This window comes from Phaseolus vulgaris, chromosome 7 (assembly GCF_000499845.2).
Source record: "Phaseolus vulgaris cultivar G19833 chromosome 7, P. vulgaris v2.0, whole genome shotgun sequence".
Classification (NCBI taxonomy): domain Eukaryota; kingdom Viridiplantae; phylum Streptophyta; class Magnoliopsida; order Fabales; family Fabaceae; genus Phaseolus; species Phaseolus vulgaris.
This window is the reverse complement of record NC_023753.2, coordinates 2,346,496-2,365,171: the sequence shown is the minus strand read 5'-3', so window position 1 is coordinate 2,365,171 and position 18,676 is coordinate 2,346,496. Positions and strand designations below refer to the sequence as shown.

Here is an 18,676-nt window from a genome sequence, read left to right as displayed (position 1 = left end):
AAAACAATTCTTAGTGAATAATTTTTTGAGATGCACAAAGTAGATTTGAGGAATTTAAAAGTAATGATATCTCGACATTCCAACAAAATTATAAACCAGTTGATATCTAAATCTCTCTCTTTTTCTTTAAAATTACAAAAAAATATTTTTTCTAATTTATTTTTGTCTTAAATGCAGGTTCCCAAATTTATTTTGGTTTCCCAGTCTTGGATTTACTCAACTAGGTTCCTCCTTCGTTCAAGGAATGAGAATCTAATAATTATATTTTTTTATAGTTTCCACTGCAATTAATTATGTAATTGTCGTACCTAAGTAGGTAGCAAAGTAAAGCATGTTTTTTTTATCACTCTTTGTTGTTTAAGGACAGAACTTAAATTGCTCAACGGTTCTATTCTGAAAGTTCTCTTCACATTAAGATTACGTGCACATAATGAGTTTTCTCTTCTCATAAACAATTCTATTACAATACACTTTATATTTTCTACTTCCTTAGCATGCAATTGAAAAATATATAAAAAAAAGGAGAGCAGAATAGTGAATGAGGCGTGATTTGAATTATAGAGCAAATATTTGTATCATATTGGTGAACAATAGTCGAGGTATCTAATTTTAAATACATGTTAGTTAACTTTATAACTATTGCATAATATTAATTAGTTTTAATTATAGGAATCTGAATCAACATTTGTCTTTACAAGAAAGACAAGAGTTCCAGAAAAATCAAAGTTGTCTTATGTTTGGCAAAAGTGGGGGGAATGAAGATGGAGAATCTAGGTTTGATAAATGAACATATAGAGATCAAAAAGCATTCCAATCATACAGATCAATGAAACTTAATTAAATAGGAATGAGGTTCAAACAACAGAAACTGGTATTTGGTAAATGATGAGTGATGAATGAAGATTATCTGGAGTGATGAAAATAGTTTGGTGGGCATGTGATCTAACAAAATTGTTTTTCTTCTCTTACGTACTTTGTATAGAATATTGATATCCCACTACAAGAAAATCATGAAATGTAAATTAATTTTAAAAATAAAAAATAATTAGTTGCTATACTGACTAAATTAGATATCATTTTAGAGATTAAAAAAAATGGTTTTTAGATTAATTTATATTATTGTTAAATAATTTCTAAATTGGTATCTAATTTAACTCTCAATTATTTAGATTCTAAATTTGGTAGCAAAAACATTGATAGCTAATTAAATACCAATTTAGAAACCATTTAACAATAATAGAAACTAATTTATATAAAAAAAAATTTCTAAATTGGTCTCTAATTTAATCATTATAGCAACTAATTATCTTTTATCTCTGAAATTAGTTTAGGGTTTAAACCCTAAATTAGTTTTTATTTCATGATTTTCTTATAGTGTTGATTTTACCTGATTTATTGAGTACGTATGTATTAACTAGGTAAAACCGACACTATAAGAAAATCATTATATATATATATATATATATATATATATAAATAAGGGTGATGTATAATTAATGTTAGATGAAAAAAATGTCACGTGCAAATGTTCCCTAGGCATGGATGGGTTTGGGTTATATGTTATGTGAGTGGCATATTGCATTAGCACATAGTGGTCTAAATGTTGGTCACTTTATTAGCAAACCAAGCACTTGTTCTTGTCTCATTGATTGACTACAACAGTTCCCTCTCATCTATCAAAAACTTCATTCTCCAAAACTTTAAATGCATATTTAAACCCCATAAAAAGTGCAAGGGGTTTTCAAATTACGTTTTTCTTCTTTCATTTCTTATAAATGTGGACATTCTTCACCATCTAATCTAATTCTAGCTTACCTTTCACGTTAATTACATTATTAATTGTTCCTTTGTTAATTATATGAGAGAGAGAGAGAAGAAGAAGAAGTAGATATACTTAAAGGTAACTCCACCCCACAAAATATCCAAGAAAATGGGTTTTGAAAAAGGGGAAATAATAGTTTTAAAATGAAGTAGGTAATGTGAGTTGGAATAGATGGAGGGGCAATTGAGTCAGAAAAACATTGTTTGGGGTGCTTAGAAAAGCAGTTTGGAACATATCTATAAAAAGGATTTCCAACTTGAAATCTAAGTCACATTGAGGCTATCTTTTAATCCTTTATGGATGCTTCCAAAGTAATGGTTGCAAAAAGAAAGAAAGATGATTAGAAAGTTAATGGGGTTCTAATATGATAGGATCATGTCTATCAATAATCTTATTAAATATTTTGGTTTATAATTTGATTGGTTAAATTTACTATAAGCACAACTTGGTGGGCCATAATTAGGATCCGGGTGATCTTAATGATAATATCGGCGTCACTTCAATCAACAACAACAAAAGAAAGCATGATTAATGCCCTCCACGGAACTCGTTTTTCTAAAATTCATGGTGGAAACCATTACAACAACTTCTAATCAATTTTTAAAATAATATTAGGAACTAACACTTACTTAATTCTTTTCACAACAGTTCTTTATCAATCAATAACAATTCTAAAGTGTCATTGCCCAACTTATATCAAGACACATTTTAAGTGTTCATCTCATCAAGTGCCTTCTAGTGCATGCCATAAAACTCATGTGGTCCCCCCAAAAAAATTATAATATCAAAATTTCATTGGATAATTTTTTATGATTTTAATACTTGTAAGAAAAATAAAGTTCAACGTTTTTTCATGAGCTATTGTGTAAAGTATTTTGAAATAAGGTAGACCAGAAATTATTTTTATAAGTTTGGTACTGTATTGCTCCTTTTTATCCAATTTTGGGTTTGCATTCTTGCTTGGATATGAACCTGTTTTTGAGATGACTTGTTTGTTTAGTCATGTTTTTTGGGTTTATTTAAAAAGTCTGCTCTTTTATTCAGATCAGTGTATTTACTTTTTTGTAAGTTTATAGTACTTTATAGAAGGGTTAAAATATTCATTGTCTTTTTTAAATCAGTTTATTTTTCTTTCTTTTTTTCTTGTACTTGCATAATTTTAACATTTTTGTTTCCTATTTTTATAGCAGATATTTATGTTTTATTTATTATTATACTAAATAAAACTTAACTTTATTAACAATTATGTGATGTTAATTTTTTCATTTTTCATTTTAGTTTATATGCTCTTTTTATATTTTGATCTTGATACATACAAAACAATCACTACAAGAAAATCATAAATAGAAACCAATTTTTAGAAACCAAAATAATTAGTTGCAATAGTAACTAAATTAGAGACCATTTTAGAAACTAAAACAAAAATTAGTTTTTAAATTAGTTTCTATTATTTTCTATTATTGTTAAATAGTTTCTAAATTAGTATCTAATTAGCAACCAATATTTTATCTACCAATTATTTAGTTTCTAAATTTAGTCTCTAAAACCTTGGTTGCTAATTAGAGACCAATTTAGAAACTATTTAACAATAATAGAAAATAATAGAAACTAATTTAGAAACCAATTTTTGTTTTAGTTTCCAAAATGGTCTCTAATTTAGTTACTATTGCAATTAATTATTTTGGTATCTAAAAATTGATTTCTATTTCATCATTTTCTTGTAGTGAAATATGTTTGTATATATTGTTTTTAGTCTATTTGAATATTTTTCTTTTTCTTTTGACTTTCTTATTTTTCTTTATTTTTTATATTACCAACTTATCAATTAATTATATTGACCTTAAATCAAGTGATTTGTTTATGGCTATCTGTTTTTGTCAATGTATAGATTTTAATCTATTTCTCCATATTTACTTGTTTTTTCTTTATTTTTTTAATAATATATTTTTTTATATGGTGGCAGATGATTGTTGTTATTTGATATATCAGTCTAGCTGAGATGTCAAGTTTCATAATGATACCTAATATGATAATTTTTATAAAAAAAATCAAGTCACTTATTTTGTGTTTATTAAGAGATTAAACATTTTTTATTAACAAATTAACAAGAGTGTTTAAAGAATACCAAAGTCTTTATAAAAAAAATAATAAAAGTAATCCATCAAAAAATCTAATCTCATTGTATATACTTCCATTTAGATCCACATGATCTAAATAAATATTAGTCTAAGAAAATAAACTAAATACTTTCCAAAAAAGACTAGTATAAGCAAGACATAAACTCCGACTAAAGCTATACAAGAAAAGTACATCTGTTAAGTCAAAAGAAATGAAAACACCATAAACCTTATAGAGTTGTATTAGAAAATTCTTTACCACTAACTTTGATATTGATTAACTCTTTATGTATTAATTTGTTGTTATCCATAATTTCTCTTGTATTTTCTATCATCGGTTATTTTTCTGTCTCGCCTGTTAAATTTAAGTAGGTGCTTAGATTGTTTACGATATTAATTTATTATGTTTTTTCTCACTCTTTTTTCTTTCCTTGTAACTACAACTTTTCATATTTAGTGTTGAAAATACACAAATAAAAACAAAACAAAACAAAATTAACACAAAAAAAAGGTGCATCTATATATATATCTGTGTTCCCTGCCTAATTATTTCCATGCCATACAAACCTGAATTTGTTATAGAAAAAAGACACTGAATAGATTAAATTTATATTCCATCCAGCTACTCTTGCAGTATGTACACTACAAGAAAATCATGAAATAGAAATCAATTTTTAGATACCAAAATAATTAGTTACAATAGGAACTAAAATAGAGATCATTTTAGAAACTAAAAAAAAATTGGTTTCTAAATTAGTTTATATTATTTTCTATTATTGTTAAATAGTTTCTAAATTAGTATCTAATTAACAACTAAGATTTTAACTACCAATTATTTAGTTTCTAAATTTGGTAGAAAAATCTTGGTTGCTAATTAGATACCAATTTAGAAACTATTTAACAATAATAGAAAATAATATAAACTAATTTAGAAACCAAATTTATTTTTAGTTTATAAAATGATTTCTAATTTAGTTACTATTGCAACTAATTATTTTGATTTCTACAAATTGGTTTCTATTTCATGATTTTCTTGTAGTGGTAGTGAGATTTTCACATCAGAAAATATCATAAGAATTGCAATTGAAGAGTTCAAACATATTTCATAAACAATATAAGATATATTGGTAGTAATTTTAATATTATAATATATAGGAGTATTTAATTAAGAAACAGAAAGGGAATAAAAAATGCAAAAGATGTTGTAGTTGATATATTAATTGCTCTGTGGCATCCATAAATTAGGTGAATTAATTCATCAATATGAAAGAAAAAAAAAACTATCACATAAATGCTACTCCCAAACTACCATGTCTTATTAAAAAAAATTAGTCGAAGCCCCTGCAATCTTGAAAAGGTTAATGTTAATTAATGCAAGAGGTTTTTTTTAAAAAAAAAGGCTAATGAGGATAAAGAGAAGACGATAAAATAAGGACAGGTTTTGACGAGTATTAAGATATAAAAAATGTTCACATATACTAAAATATTAAAGGATAAAATGTATTTCGCGTCTTGGAAAACTTTACTTACATATCTTCAAAAAAATTATATTATTCTTTGTTATCTAAAATTTAAATATTTCTTAAGTCTTGTTAGTAAGAATGCAGACGAAAAATTTATACGGATAACAATTTTAATATGAAAAATTTATACGGATAACAATTTTAATATGAAAATTTTATACGGATAACAATTTTAATATGAAAAATTTATAATTAAAAGTAATTTTGGTTGAATATATAATTAATATTATGTAAAGATTATCATTCACGTTAGTTTTTCATCTATCATTATTACTAATACAGACTTAAAAATATATTTAAATTTTAGACAAGCAAAAATATTTACAAAATTTGTTAGAAAGATACATATAATACTTTTTAATTTATATTTAAATTTTAGAATGTATTAAAAATATGTTCAAATTTTAGAGAAACGAGAATAATACAATTTTTTTTAGAAAGACATTTAATATTTTAGAAATTCAATAAGGATACAAAACGTGTTTTATCCAATGTTAAAAGTTGGTAACTATAGTGATAAAAGCCAAAAAATATTTTTTCAGTGTATGGACTAAATAAAAAAGCACAACATATAATCAAAATAATGTTATATTAACACTGTCTAACGTCATGTTGTCATTGTTAATCATGTTAAGTTTTATTTTGGAAAATTAAATATGATTTTAATTCCTATTATAATATTTTTATTTTTGTAAGATTTGAAATAATTATGCACAATCCTTAACACGTAATATATATATATATATATATATATATATATATATATATATATATATATATTACCTGTTAATTTTGTAAGAAGTTATTTAATTATCAATAAAAAATATTAAATAACAATAAATTATAAAATAAAAAATAATTAGTTACTATTTTATATACTAAAATAAATATTCAAATTTAAAATAATTTTTATTATTAATTAAAATTTATATAAACAACATTTTAAATTGACACTTAATATTTCATTGAATATATAACTACTGGAGATAAAAATAATTATTTTTAATTTCATAAAAATTAAAAAAACTTTATATGTAATCAACTAATTATTTGTTAAAACTTTCAACTAATTAAATAACAATTTAAAAAATTAATTTATAATTTTTTTATTAATAATAAAAATTATTTTAAATATCAATAATTTTTTAATTTATAAAATACTAGATTAAAACGCCGATACTAAATCCTAAAATCACCCCTTCTTCCTATTAAATTAAATTAAATTTTTTGTATATTATAATTTTAATTGAACTTGAAATACATTATCTCTTAAACTAACATGATTGTATGCAAATTTTACATGCTTTAGTCTCATATTGAAGTATTGATTTTGGTAGAAAGTTGGAAGTAATTTTGGGGAAGTTTTTGATGAGATTAAGTTGAAATAGAAATGATATGACTTAAAAATGAAATTGAGTGAAAATGAACTTTGTGAAGTAAAGTATAGACATAATAGGTTTGGAAGGATGCATGAATGAGTGAGAAGTAGATGGGAGATTGGAAATGTTACTGCAGCAGATTGTGAGGATATGATTTGGAAATTACTTAGCAGTGTCAAACATCGTAATCAAACAAAGTAAAGCAAAGTGGGTAGAAGAAGAAATTAAGAAAGCCATTTATGGAAGGCAACAACACACAAGATGAAGCCAAAAATTGGTACAAACATTTTGGTTGGTCACCCCTGGTCCCAACAACAACTACTGTCTCTACGTGAAACTCCTTTTAACCTTTTTCAATCAGACTACACACATCAATATGAGATTGTCAATTCCCTCTGTAAGGTTTTTCATTTCTCTCTCAGGGGGGCCTGTAGCCACACATCCTCACTCTTCATCCTCATGTTCCAATTTTAGTGGCCACCTCCACCTACTTTGCCCAACCTACATTTTTCTATTCACTTTAATATATTATTCAAACTAATTCATCTTCTGTCATCTCTATATATACTTCCATCAAATTCTTTTAAGAAATTAATATTTCTTTCACATATTTAATGCAACTGGCTACATTTCAGAAACTACAAGTTCATATTATAAGTTAAAACATCTTGGAGATTCCAACATTTATTACAATTAGGATATTTTATATCATATAACTCTGTGTATATTTATTAATATAGTATTAGAGTTATTATAATTTATCCGAATTTGTTGAATTTATCATGTTACTAATTATCAGACCATTATTGGATTATCAATAAATATATAGTCTCATGTATAGTTGACAATCTCAACATGAAAGTTTGTGTTGGAAATCTCACATTTTATAGTATATAAATGAATACAAACTTTATTTATAAGCTAATTTTTTTTTTATCAGCAAAGAATAAATAAAATAAAATGAGATACTTCAGAGGTGTCTAAACCCTTATACAAAACTCCCAAAAACAGGTTCTCTAGAACCCTACCAACTAAGGATCCAACAAATATTGTACTATAGATCAAGCTAAAATCCCAGACAAAGGTAAAGAAGCCCAACAAATACAGTTATATCACCCCACCAGAGAGGTCACACCCTCAAACACAGATAAACATCCAACAACTAAACAAGGTCTTTGTCATCATGCTGGAGGACCTTACCCAAGAGTCAAACTCAACAAACAGTGGAGTTAAGCTTAAATCATAGTTTTAAATCAATAAATTAAATATAATAATTTGCAAATAACAATCCATAACTTAATGAATTTTACCGATTTTTTTTTTTTTTGGAATATTAAAAGTTTCTTACAAATACAGAAGAGCTTATCAATCATGTTATATACTAACATAGGATCGTGTCATGGCGTTCTGGAACTTGTCATCTATATTTTGATTCTTCATTCTGATAAAATAAAACAGATTTTGAAGGTTAAGTTTATTGAATTGGATCCATGATCCTTAAGAGAAATCATCTTGTTAATTAATTGGAACCGACAGAGAGATTATGCTAATGATAGTTTATTATTACGAATCTAGGCAGCAATTAAAAAGGAATATAAACATTCACTGTAAAGGTTATATGTGTCAAGGGATATTGGAAATATATATATTTTTGTTGAAAATTTGACTAATTTGGAGGGAATGGTTTAAAAATATAACGCATATTGGAAGGAGGGGACACGGTGGGTCACATTAGGAGTTGTGACGAAAACTTTAGAATTGAAGAAGGCTTTACTTTTTAATTTAAAATTTGGTATGATAAATATTGGTATAAGTATTAGGATTATGATTAATTATGCTTTTTAAGTGGGAGACTACAAGCCTACAAAAAGTTCTCACTCTCACTCTCTCTCGGAGTTAGTAAGATTCGCAGAGATCTCTCTCAAAGCTAAAACCAATATATAAATTATATAGATTTCAACGTCAATCACGCAAACATCATAAACAATAATTCATCATCATCAACACGTAACGGTGGGGACCCAAACCCTAAGTTTCGCAAACACACCTGAACCTTATAATATTCAATTCAATGCCCTCCATGTCATAACATTACCATGCCCTTTCAGACAACCCCAACTGGGAAGTCTACAATAACTAAACTTTCTCTCTATCCCAAAACTTAGTATCAGCCACAGAGCCATGTTCCAAGCTTATTCTTCTAACTTTGACTTTACTCACTAAATTGCCATCATGGCTTCTCATGCCATGCCATGTATTACAAGAATCCAACTTGGAATAATGTGAAAGGATAAAGATGTAGCAAATTCTTTCCTATTTCTCACAAACATCTGTCTGAAATTACACACAAGATATCAGTATAAGAGCACTAGAAAAAATGAATATATAAAATAAAAATTGTCCAAGCTGATACATTATAATACAAAAATATCCATAGATGATGCATGTGTTGGTTGGAGCATTTTTGTGTTTATACCAAAAAACACATCCCTTGTCTGAAAGAAGGTATCTAGCCTGAGATGAATACGGAGTGAATACGATGTTGACACGTGGGACATGCAGCAGTGATTAGTGGGGCGGTGTTAATTAGATCTGAGCGCCATATATGGTCTGGTTTAGGATCTTGGATGCTATACTATGAAAGCTGTTTTCTCTATCTCACTTGTAGGGCCCCATCTGCTTTTTCTAGAGAGAGATATGTGCAATGGTGGTGGGTGAAGCTGTCGGTTTAGAGACTCAATCAACAAATACTAGTAATATAGCTCTGAAAATTTTAAATTTTCAGATGAGTTTTCTATGAATTTTGTTAAGTAGTAGTAGGAATTTTCATTCACGTGATGCTGAGAGAAGCTAAAAATGGAAAGAAATAAAATAAGGTAGTGAGGTATGGATGGATTCAATATCTGATTTTGGGACATTCAATAGCTTTCATAATTCTTTGTATCAGCTGCAGAATTAGTTGGAGTCAGCAGAAGCCAGGGTGGGAGGATAGAGACATGGGCTTCACGGTGGTTTATTGGGTTTCGTTCCTTCGTCAATATTCAATAATAATAATAATAATATGTTTTAAATGATAGAATATGTTATGTCAAAAGTGTCCAATAAAGAGAACTTTCGATTTGAAATGGAACATCTGTTTTGTGAATTGATGCCTGATTAATTAATTGTTTAGCAATCTTAAATAAAGTCATGGAGAAAAGGGTGGCATGAGCATTATGGAGTGATATATATGTGTGTGTACGTGTCATGAATGAATTGGCTCTGAATGAGCTGAAGTTCATGTTGAGTCAGACCTTTAACAAATGTTTATCAGTAGATTATGCAAGGTGGCAAGCTTTTGATTGGCCATCTTAAGCAACGTTCAAATGCATGAACTTAGGTTGAAAATGGCCAAATATCTCAAAAACTTTTCTAACCTGTTGAAAAATCCTTAGGCATCATGCTAAAACTAAACATGTATATATAAATGTAGAGTTTATTTTTAACATAAATCCTCACAAAGTTTTAATGTTGACTAGAATACTTATAGTAAGACAGCATATATATAGCTTAAAATTTCTCCAAACCCTAATTCATAAATAGAGAGTCCAATGAGTGATTTGAGTTAGACATACCAATTATTAAAGTCTGTGATGGGTTGGGATGATAAACCAAGGAATGGGTCCAACTGTCTATTAAATTGTGAATATGTTAGTCAGCTAGTTTAATGCCTTTGATGCTGCTACATATAAATAATTCACCAAATGCAAGTTGATTGAAAGAGACTATGAGTTGCCCTTCAAAATAGCTACCCTTTATTTTGTTGGTGAGTCACACCAACTATACATAATTTTATGTACAGTGCCTCGTACATACACGAGGGAGTTTAAGTGTGTGAGGCAGAAAAGAGAATTATATATGGCTCCGTTCCAAACCCAATCATTAACACTTTCATCCCGTGCCATACTCCCATCACATGCATCACATTCTCAAACCTCCCTCTCATTCCATTCCCCTCCGATTTTTTGCATATATCAATTCTTCTTTTACCCCAGACTGTTCACACAGCTCAAATAATTCATTCAGACTGTTCACAACTCAAATAACATTTGCAAAATTGAAAAGAAATTAATTTCAAAATGAATGTTTTATGTAAAAAGTAAGTTAACAAAGTATATAAATCTATTTCAATTCTGAATCAACTTTATATCTATAATCACTTTCAAGATTAAACCAAATACAGAACATTAATTGAAAATGTAAAGTGATTATGAATCTGAGCACAGGCTTAAGAGGGATACCTTTGTAATTTGAAGAAAGGAGTAAAAAGGCAATGGAGATAAAAACTGTATCAAGAGACAAATTCCAAGCCTTTGGGTCCCTTGGATGTGGGTCTTCTAGGGTGGTGTTCCCATATTTTCACACACTTTCTTCTCCTTGGGACATCCGCAAGGACCCCACTTTCCTCACCTTTTATTTCTAAATTTCTACACAAAATTTGCTTTTTGTCAAAACCCATTGAATCCTGGGTATAAATAGACCCCAACCAATGCAACAAACTACTCCTTAATACAAGCACATTAAACTACCCCTACCTTTGTTGTTCCACACTTTCACTACCCCTTCTTCAACTCAACTCAAATCACGCCCATGGAAACCCAACTTGACTACAAAACCAAAAGAGCAAACCCCACTTCCCCAACGAGCTTGAAGCTCTTCGGATTCAGCGTCCATGAAGACATCACCGTGGAAGAGGAAGACGAGGTGGTCATGCATGATGACGCGGAAGACACAACCACCAAGGCCTCTTCCACTTCCCCATCTGCCTCGCGGGACTCCGCCGGTGCCGGTTCCGGAACTCCGTCCTCCGGCGACCGGAAATACGAGTGCCAATACTGCTGCCGAGAGTTCGCAAATTCACAAGCACTTGGTGGGCACCAGAACGCGCACAAAAAAGAGCGTCAACAATTGAAGCGTGCACAATTACAGGCCACGCGAAACGCCGCCGTTTCCTTCACGCGAAACCCTATGATCTCCGCCTTCGCCCCACCGCCGCACCTGCTGGCTCCGCCGGGGTCCATGGTGGTCCCGGGTTCTCCATGGGTGTACGTGCCACCACGTGCCGCGCCTCCTCCCTTCCACGTGTCAGTATCGCACGGTTGTGCGTTCCCGTCGGCGAATGGCCACAACGGGTTGAGTAGTAATAACAATAGCAACGTTACCATAACGGGTGTGAAATCCGCGGGTGCAGGGATGTTTCCCTATGTTGGCGTTGTAGGTGATTCGCAATTAGCTTTGTCAACGGTGCAGGTGCAGGCCCGGGCCCACCACGCTACGGTTGATGGGCCCTCTTTGAGTAGGTTCTCCAAAGGGGATGGTGGGCCCAAATTTGATGATGCATGGGGCTTGGACTTGCACCTTAGTCTTGCGCCAGCTGCGCCGTGACCTCTTGGCTCAGCTCGGCTTGAAATTCAGTGAGTGTAACCGTCTCTTTGTTCAGGCTTGACGCGCCGTTTAAGGGCATATATATATTAGCTGTTTCAGCTTCCTATATTGTACATTTTCATATTTAATTGCTATTTTTTCACGTAAATTATTTCACTTAGTACACATTACAACTGCTCATATAAATTCACACCCACTAATTTTCCTTTTACTTCTCTTTTCTACCCTTCAAAATTTGTACATCACCAATCTACATTTACAAGTTTTTTTTATTTTTTTTAATTTTCGTCTTACTATACACCTAAACGGATTTAAGAAGACTAATAAATAATTGATAAACGTACCTAATTAATAAATCAAAATTAGTACCTTAAACTCGAGAAAACGTATCTTAATCAGTTATACTCTTTAGTGAGTTAATTTGTGTAGGTAACTTATATAAGTTATTGTTTAGATCTCATCAGAGTTTTAGCTCACTTATATATATAAAATTATTGCAACAATCAATTTAGTATCATTAATAAAGATGCTCATATTTGTAATCTTTAGCATGGAATCGGTGCACTATTCTTATTGAGCACATTGTGGTCCATTAATATAATGAAAGGATGCTAATATACCTTTCAATAACCAGAAAACATATGATTAGCTTTTTTAATTAATTTTTTATGTCAGAAAAGTCTTGCTAGTGGGCAAGCGACTACATTAATTTAAGAGAATTAAAACGTCAATTTGTATATCAGATGTTTATGTCTGGATTGTTACTTTAACATATCTGATATTTATTTTATCGTGTTGAAGATTTGAAGACTGGATTTGGATTTTTTACCAGGATGTTCAAGCTATAACCACATATATTCCTGTGGTGAAAAAGAAATTAAAGTGTTTACACAGACATAGTTACTATATTACCAACTACGTGTTTAGACAGACTGTGCACAGAAAGTACAATCAATGTGAAAATATTATACCATTCATTTAATGTTCAGTAAAATCATTTCAAGCCATTAACGTAATAAGAGTGGGTTTCAAAATTATTTTAGCTGTAAATTTTTAGTGAAAGGTTTTATTAGAATATAGCATAATCAAAATAAAAGTATGAGCAATTTCACAAATGTTCAGCTGTGATTGTGAAATGTTCAAAAGTTTCTTCACATCATCAGTAGTCTATGAAACTATTGTACTTAGTTGAGGTGAAAAATCAGAAAAAGATAAAGCATTCCAACGTATGGTAACTGCCCAATACTTGTTACATGGTATCAGAATAAATATATATATATATATATATATATATGATTATCTAAGCCAACATTTTCATTGTAACCTTTAACTATTCTGGAAATTACAGATAAATATAGCAGTTAAGGCCAAAATGACAGTTCCAAAAATTATTGGTAGCCACGAAGGAAGATTTTATAAGTGTGTATTTAATTAGGTTAGATACATGTGTGTACATATTATGCAGAAAGTAGTACGCAATCTTTTTTACCTTCCTTTCATGGTTTTATTGCTTCTGTCCTTGGATCAATGGTTAATCGTGAGAATAACAATACTGTCAGAATCACGTGGTCACAACATATGAAGCTCTGTGTCTATTATTGAGCAATGACACGATTCAAGGAATGCTTTGAAAACGAAAAATCAACAATAATTATTAAGTTTTACTCAAGTGTAAAGGGGAAGCTTCTGGGTAAACATTTTGTGCAACATATGATGGGTGAGGAGGGGAATGATAACTGGTCTGTTTCTTTCTGTCACCATGTTATAATGCCACATTTGATGCCTTATCAAACACGAATACCTCATAGCTGATTGGAGACATCAATGAAAAACCAAATAATTGTGTCCCTTGTTACATAAATTGTCAGTATAAATATATATGCTTCAATAACAGTAACCATGCAAGAAAGAGATAGAATCTTGGAAGAAGATTGATGTATTAATTAATTCCGTTCTTTCCCTTAATTGATTTTCAAGATCTTTATTATGTCTCTCAAACAACGTCAAATATTAATATTGCAATATTTCTAGACACTGAGAGCTTCTATATTAACCCTTCGATGCTTTGTTGGTACCTTATTTTCTTCTTCAACATATAAAAGAGTTGATAAAATGTGGGACCAATAGCAAGAAGATTAATATCTGAGAAAAGGTAATTTGGAAATGCAGTTTACTTTGATTAGCTGATTGAAAAAAAAAGTGTTTCATTCTGCTACAATCTTTCGTTGTCTTCCATAATTCACTGAACAAACTTTATATATCTATGTTCAATAAGTTGCTGTCCAAACACAAGGATGGTGACAGAGAGGGTTTTTATTTGTTGAGAAAATAATAGACAAGAATTGCTGCTTACTCTGAAGAGACTTGTGGGTAAGAGTAAAGACAAGCCTTTTACTAGTATTTAAAAAGGGAAAGTTTTAATCAGAAAATACATTGTTTATTACATTAAAAATATATAAAAAAATCTAGCACACTCCAGCATTAGAAAGTTTCTTGGTTGTGTAAAAATGAGAGATAACTATTATATATAATTGCATATGCAAAGAGACCATTTTCGATTTTAAACTCAACACACCATCGAGATACGACTTTGTCATTGTGTCAGGGTTTGTTCTCATATTAAAAATATGCAAACATGTAATAAATTAACGTTATAATTTTTTATTTTTTTTTATAAATGTGTACAAATCTCATTTTATAAATCGATTTTATTATATTAAGTTAGATTCAACCATCTCAAATCTATTCTAACAAAAGTTTGTTAAATTTATGGACTTTAAACTTAATGGCCGATAAATTGTGAACTTATCACACCATCCGCTACCATCCGCTATTGATCGTTAAATTTAAAATTCACTTTATAATAATATTTGATGGCAGAAACCTTTTATCTCATGATAAATTGTGGTATATTGTTAACATCAGTATCTTTTTCAATCAACAGTTGTGAAGAAATAGTTTGAGGTCCAAAATTATATCTCAACAAGAACCCTTTCCTAAGGACAGAAAGGAATAAATTTTGGGGGAAGAGAGTGATGAGCTAGCCAGAAACGGTCATGTTGACAAGTGGTATATTCCCAAAATTCTCGATCTTTATATCTTTCTCATGACTTAAAGTGAAGTTCAGAAATATTGAATGTGTACTAAATGGAATTAGGATAACACAAGGTCGGTGCTTTTGCCACCCATTATATATATATAAATTGAAATATTTTATTCAAACATGTCAAACCCAAAAGAAGATTTGGTCACTTTAAATAAAAGCTAAGGTGGATGATTCTATCTGCCTTGCTTAGCAAAAATCTTGGTTTTAATTTATCTTAGTTGGAAACAGGTGGAGTTGGTTTCGCAAGAGGGGTTAAGAGAAGAATATGAATATTTTTAGATTTTATTAAGAGGTTGGATATGCTTTCGGTTTTACCTTTCTCTTATTTTGCTTCCTTGGATTGGTAACTTTGATTTTGATCTGTGGAAGAACAAAAAGGTTGGTTCATTTTGGAACCATGATGATGATTACATTTGAAAACTTGGGCAGTTAGAAAAGATTGTTTCTTCTTTAGAGCTTTTCAACACAGTGGAGTTAATTATCCTTTGTGGTTGGTGAGGAAAGAAACTAAGAAACCTTTTACACAATAGAATTAAAACAATATTATAGCTCTATTGAACTCCTAAGTTAATCTAACATGGCTTACACACGCAAGTCACCAACTAGTCAAGCTTTCTTGTAATTTTTTTAACCCCTAACCCATCTTCTTCTGCTTTCTTATTACTCACTTTAATCCAATTACATACATGATTATTAAGTTTGTACGTGTTCATAATAGTAAAAAAAGTTGTGTTTTTTGTCTGGTTTTTCTTTCTATTTTTGTTTTGGTTTTCTGGCTACATATTATATTTTTCTCTCTTCCTTTATTTTCTCTCTTTCATCCACTGATACATCCCAAAATGGAATGCACTTTCACCATTTTTTAAAGGAAATTTAGCCCTCCAAACATGCATGTAGCTTGGGACCATGAAATTTTAATTGGTTCTTAACGGGGAAGTCATTTCTCTTCATTCTAATTGGCTTGAGGTTGATGAAGAAGTTAAGAGAGAATAGCTCAGCCATTACGCTCATGAAGTGTATTAAACATCATACCCAATCTACACGAAAACAAGGTTTGTTTGTTATAGTAGATAATGACTTTTGCTAATTACTCCTCCCAAAGTCTGTCTTTATGTACCATAGCTTTTCACTATTGGTCAATGAGTATTTCACAACTATGATGTAAAGGGACATTGTAGGAGTTGGAAGATGACTAAGACAATATTTTTTCCCTTTCTTTTTCATCTTCATCCCCACAAACTTGGACATTGATTGGCTTCCCCATGTTAACTCATTGTGAGTGTTTGTTTGGAAGCAGGTAGTTGGTTATAATTTTAAGACAAATTCTGTAAATATTATTTTTCAAATACATGAGAAGGAAAATCTTCTAAAGTTTATGATTTTTCAATCAATTTTAGTCAATATTTAAAATGAGGATTGGTAGCATTTACCCTCTTAAAAAAATCGTAATGTAGAGCAATCCTAATTAAATTACACTCACACATTAAACATATTAGCACCTTTCTAGTAGGGATTTGAGTCTCAATTGGCTACATCATTGAAAGTTAGTCTTTTTGCTAGACTCAACTTTTGTTAGTACCAAAATTCTATTTATTACACTTCTAACAATTTTTCTATGATCAAGATAGGAATCCCTATTTATTTGTTATCATGCAAAATATTAGTAATATTTTATTAATAATTAATCTTTATTGAAGGTTTATATTTGATTTTTTTTTAAAATTTCATTTGCTTGTTTTTCTTATTCAAATTGGTGTCTTGAACTTATGGTTTGTTTATACTTGATTTAGTTTTGGATTTTGCTTGTTTGTTTCTGGTTTTGGAACTTCTTGTTTTAGACTAGTTTAAATGGCTTTTTGAGTAGTTTGGATTGTATTATATTGACCGGCTGTTTTGGTGTTGTATAAGGGTTGAATCATCCCTGAAGTGACCCATATTTATTTATTCATTATTATTGATGAAAAAAAATATTTATTAAAAATTTATCTACAAGAATATCTCCTTTCACATTTTTCATTTATATGTTGAGATTTTAATCAAAGATACAAGTCCATTTAATCCAAACTAACAATTTATTGACATTATTTAAAGTTTTTAATTTCACAATGTATTGAACTTCGAAACACCCTAAAATATTTAATTTTTTTATTATTATTTGTTGATAAAAATAATTAAAAAAACAACAAATGTTTTCAATCAGTGAGATCATTTTACTCAAATATTGTTACTTTTTTTCTCACTATACCTAATTACATATTTAATTGAAGACAAAACTAGAAAAAAAAACTTTTAATATTTCCTTCAAAATAAAAGTGTCAATGAATAAGAAATAAAGAGAATAAAAGATAAGATGGTGAAATACTAAGATAAAGAGGAAAGAAATGTAAAAAAGATTTATAAAAATATATCCGAAGAATAGAAAAAAAATTGTAATTTAATATCTAGCTTGATTAAACGTGATGAAGAATTATAAATTATAGTTATATAGTGTGAGATATGTATTCTCTTGACATTATAGAATAGAGAAGTTGCTAAAATTAGCGGGAGTTGGCTAGAGTAATAATGCATGAAAGTGTTGCTTTTTGAATCGGACGCATTAGGTATAATGATTTTTGTTGGACCTTTTGCTTCCATTGCATATGCATGGTTGGAAAAAGGTAGAATAATCATGGCTCAGAAAATTATTTTGGATGGGGAAATTGAAAAAGAGAGAAAAAAAGGGATAAAATCTGAGACTTCTCTCAATCTTTGTTTGCTGTATCACTTGAATATCATGAGAACAAATAGTATCTGTGCTAGTGCTATCATCAACTCAAAACTGTGCAACACTTCTTTTGGCAAGTTCCATAAAACTAAATCTGTGGGATACTTGCATTTGAAGTTTTCTCTCAAACTTTCAATTAATCTTTATGATACTTTCAGCGTTATTGACTCCCCATACTTTTGTTCGCTTCTGTTTTGCACTTTTGATGACAGCTTGCTCCTATTTTCATGTTTTCTAATGTTATGATTTTGTTTGCTTATTGTACTTCACTTGCAATGCTCTGCCACTCCTTCTGCTTCTTTCTCTTGTTTCTCAGAGTAATAATATCTGTCTTTATTTTTTTTTTAAAAAAATCAGTTAGAGAGATTTGTAACTATAATATTTAAGCATTTTAATAAGGTGAAAAGATTTTTCTTAGGAGGGAGTGAGCAAGATAAATATTAATTATTAAATTTTATTATAAATGAACACAAACACAACAAGGTACATAATTGTGATTTGCGATAAATGAAAATTCAACAATAACAAAAGTTTTGGAGAT

The 18,676-nt window shown here is 29.6% G+C and overlaps 1 protein-coding gene across 1 annotated transcript; it reads left to right on the top strand.

The window, feature by feature from the left end:
• Positions 1-9,217: 9,217 nt before the first annotated feature.
• Positions 9,218-12,430, top strand: LOC137828648 (zinc finger protein GIS3). The gene has a single exon (XM_068635305.1). It carries the CDS (start codon positions 11,471-11,473, stop codon positions 12,263-12,265), a length of 795 nt encoding a protein of 264 aa, XP_068491406.1. The 5' UTR covers positions 9,218-11,470; the 3' UTR covers positions 12,266-12,430.
• Positions 12,431-18,676: the final 6,246 nt, after the last annotated feature.

What these genes read in the sequence shown, in the direction of transcription:
- LOC137828648 (XM_068635305.1), top strand. Translation starts at nt 11,471, where the DNA reads ATGGAAACCCAACTTGACTACAAAACCAAAAGAGCAAACCCCACTTCC.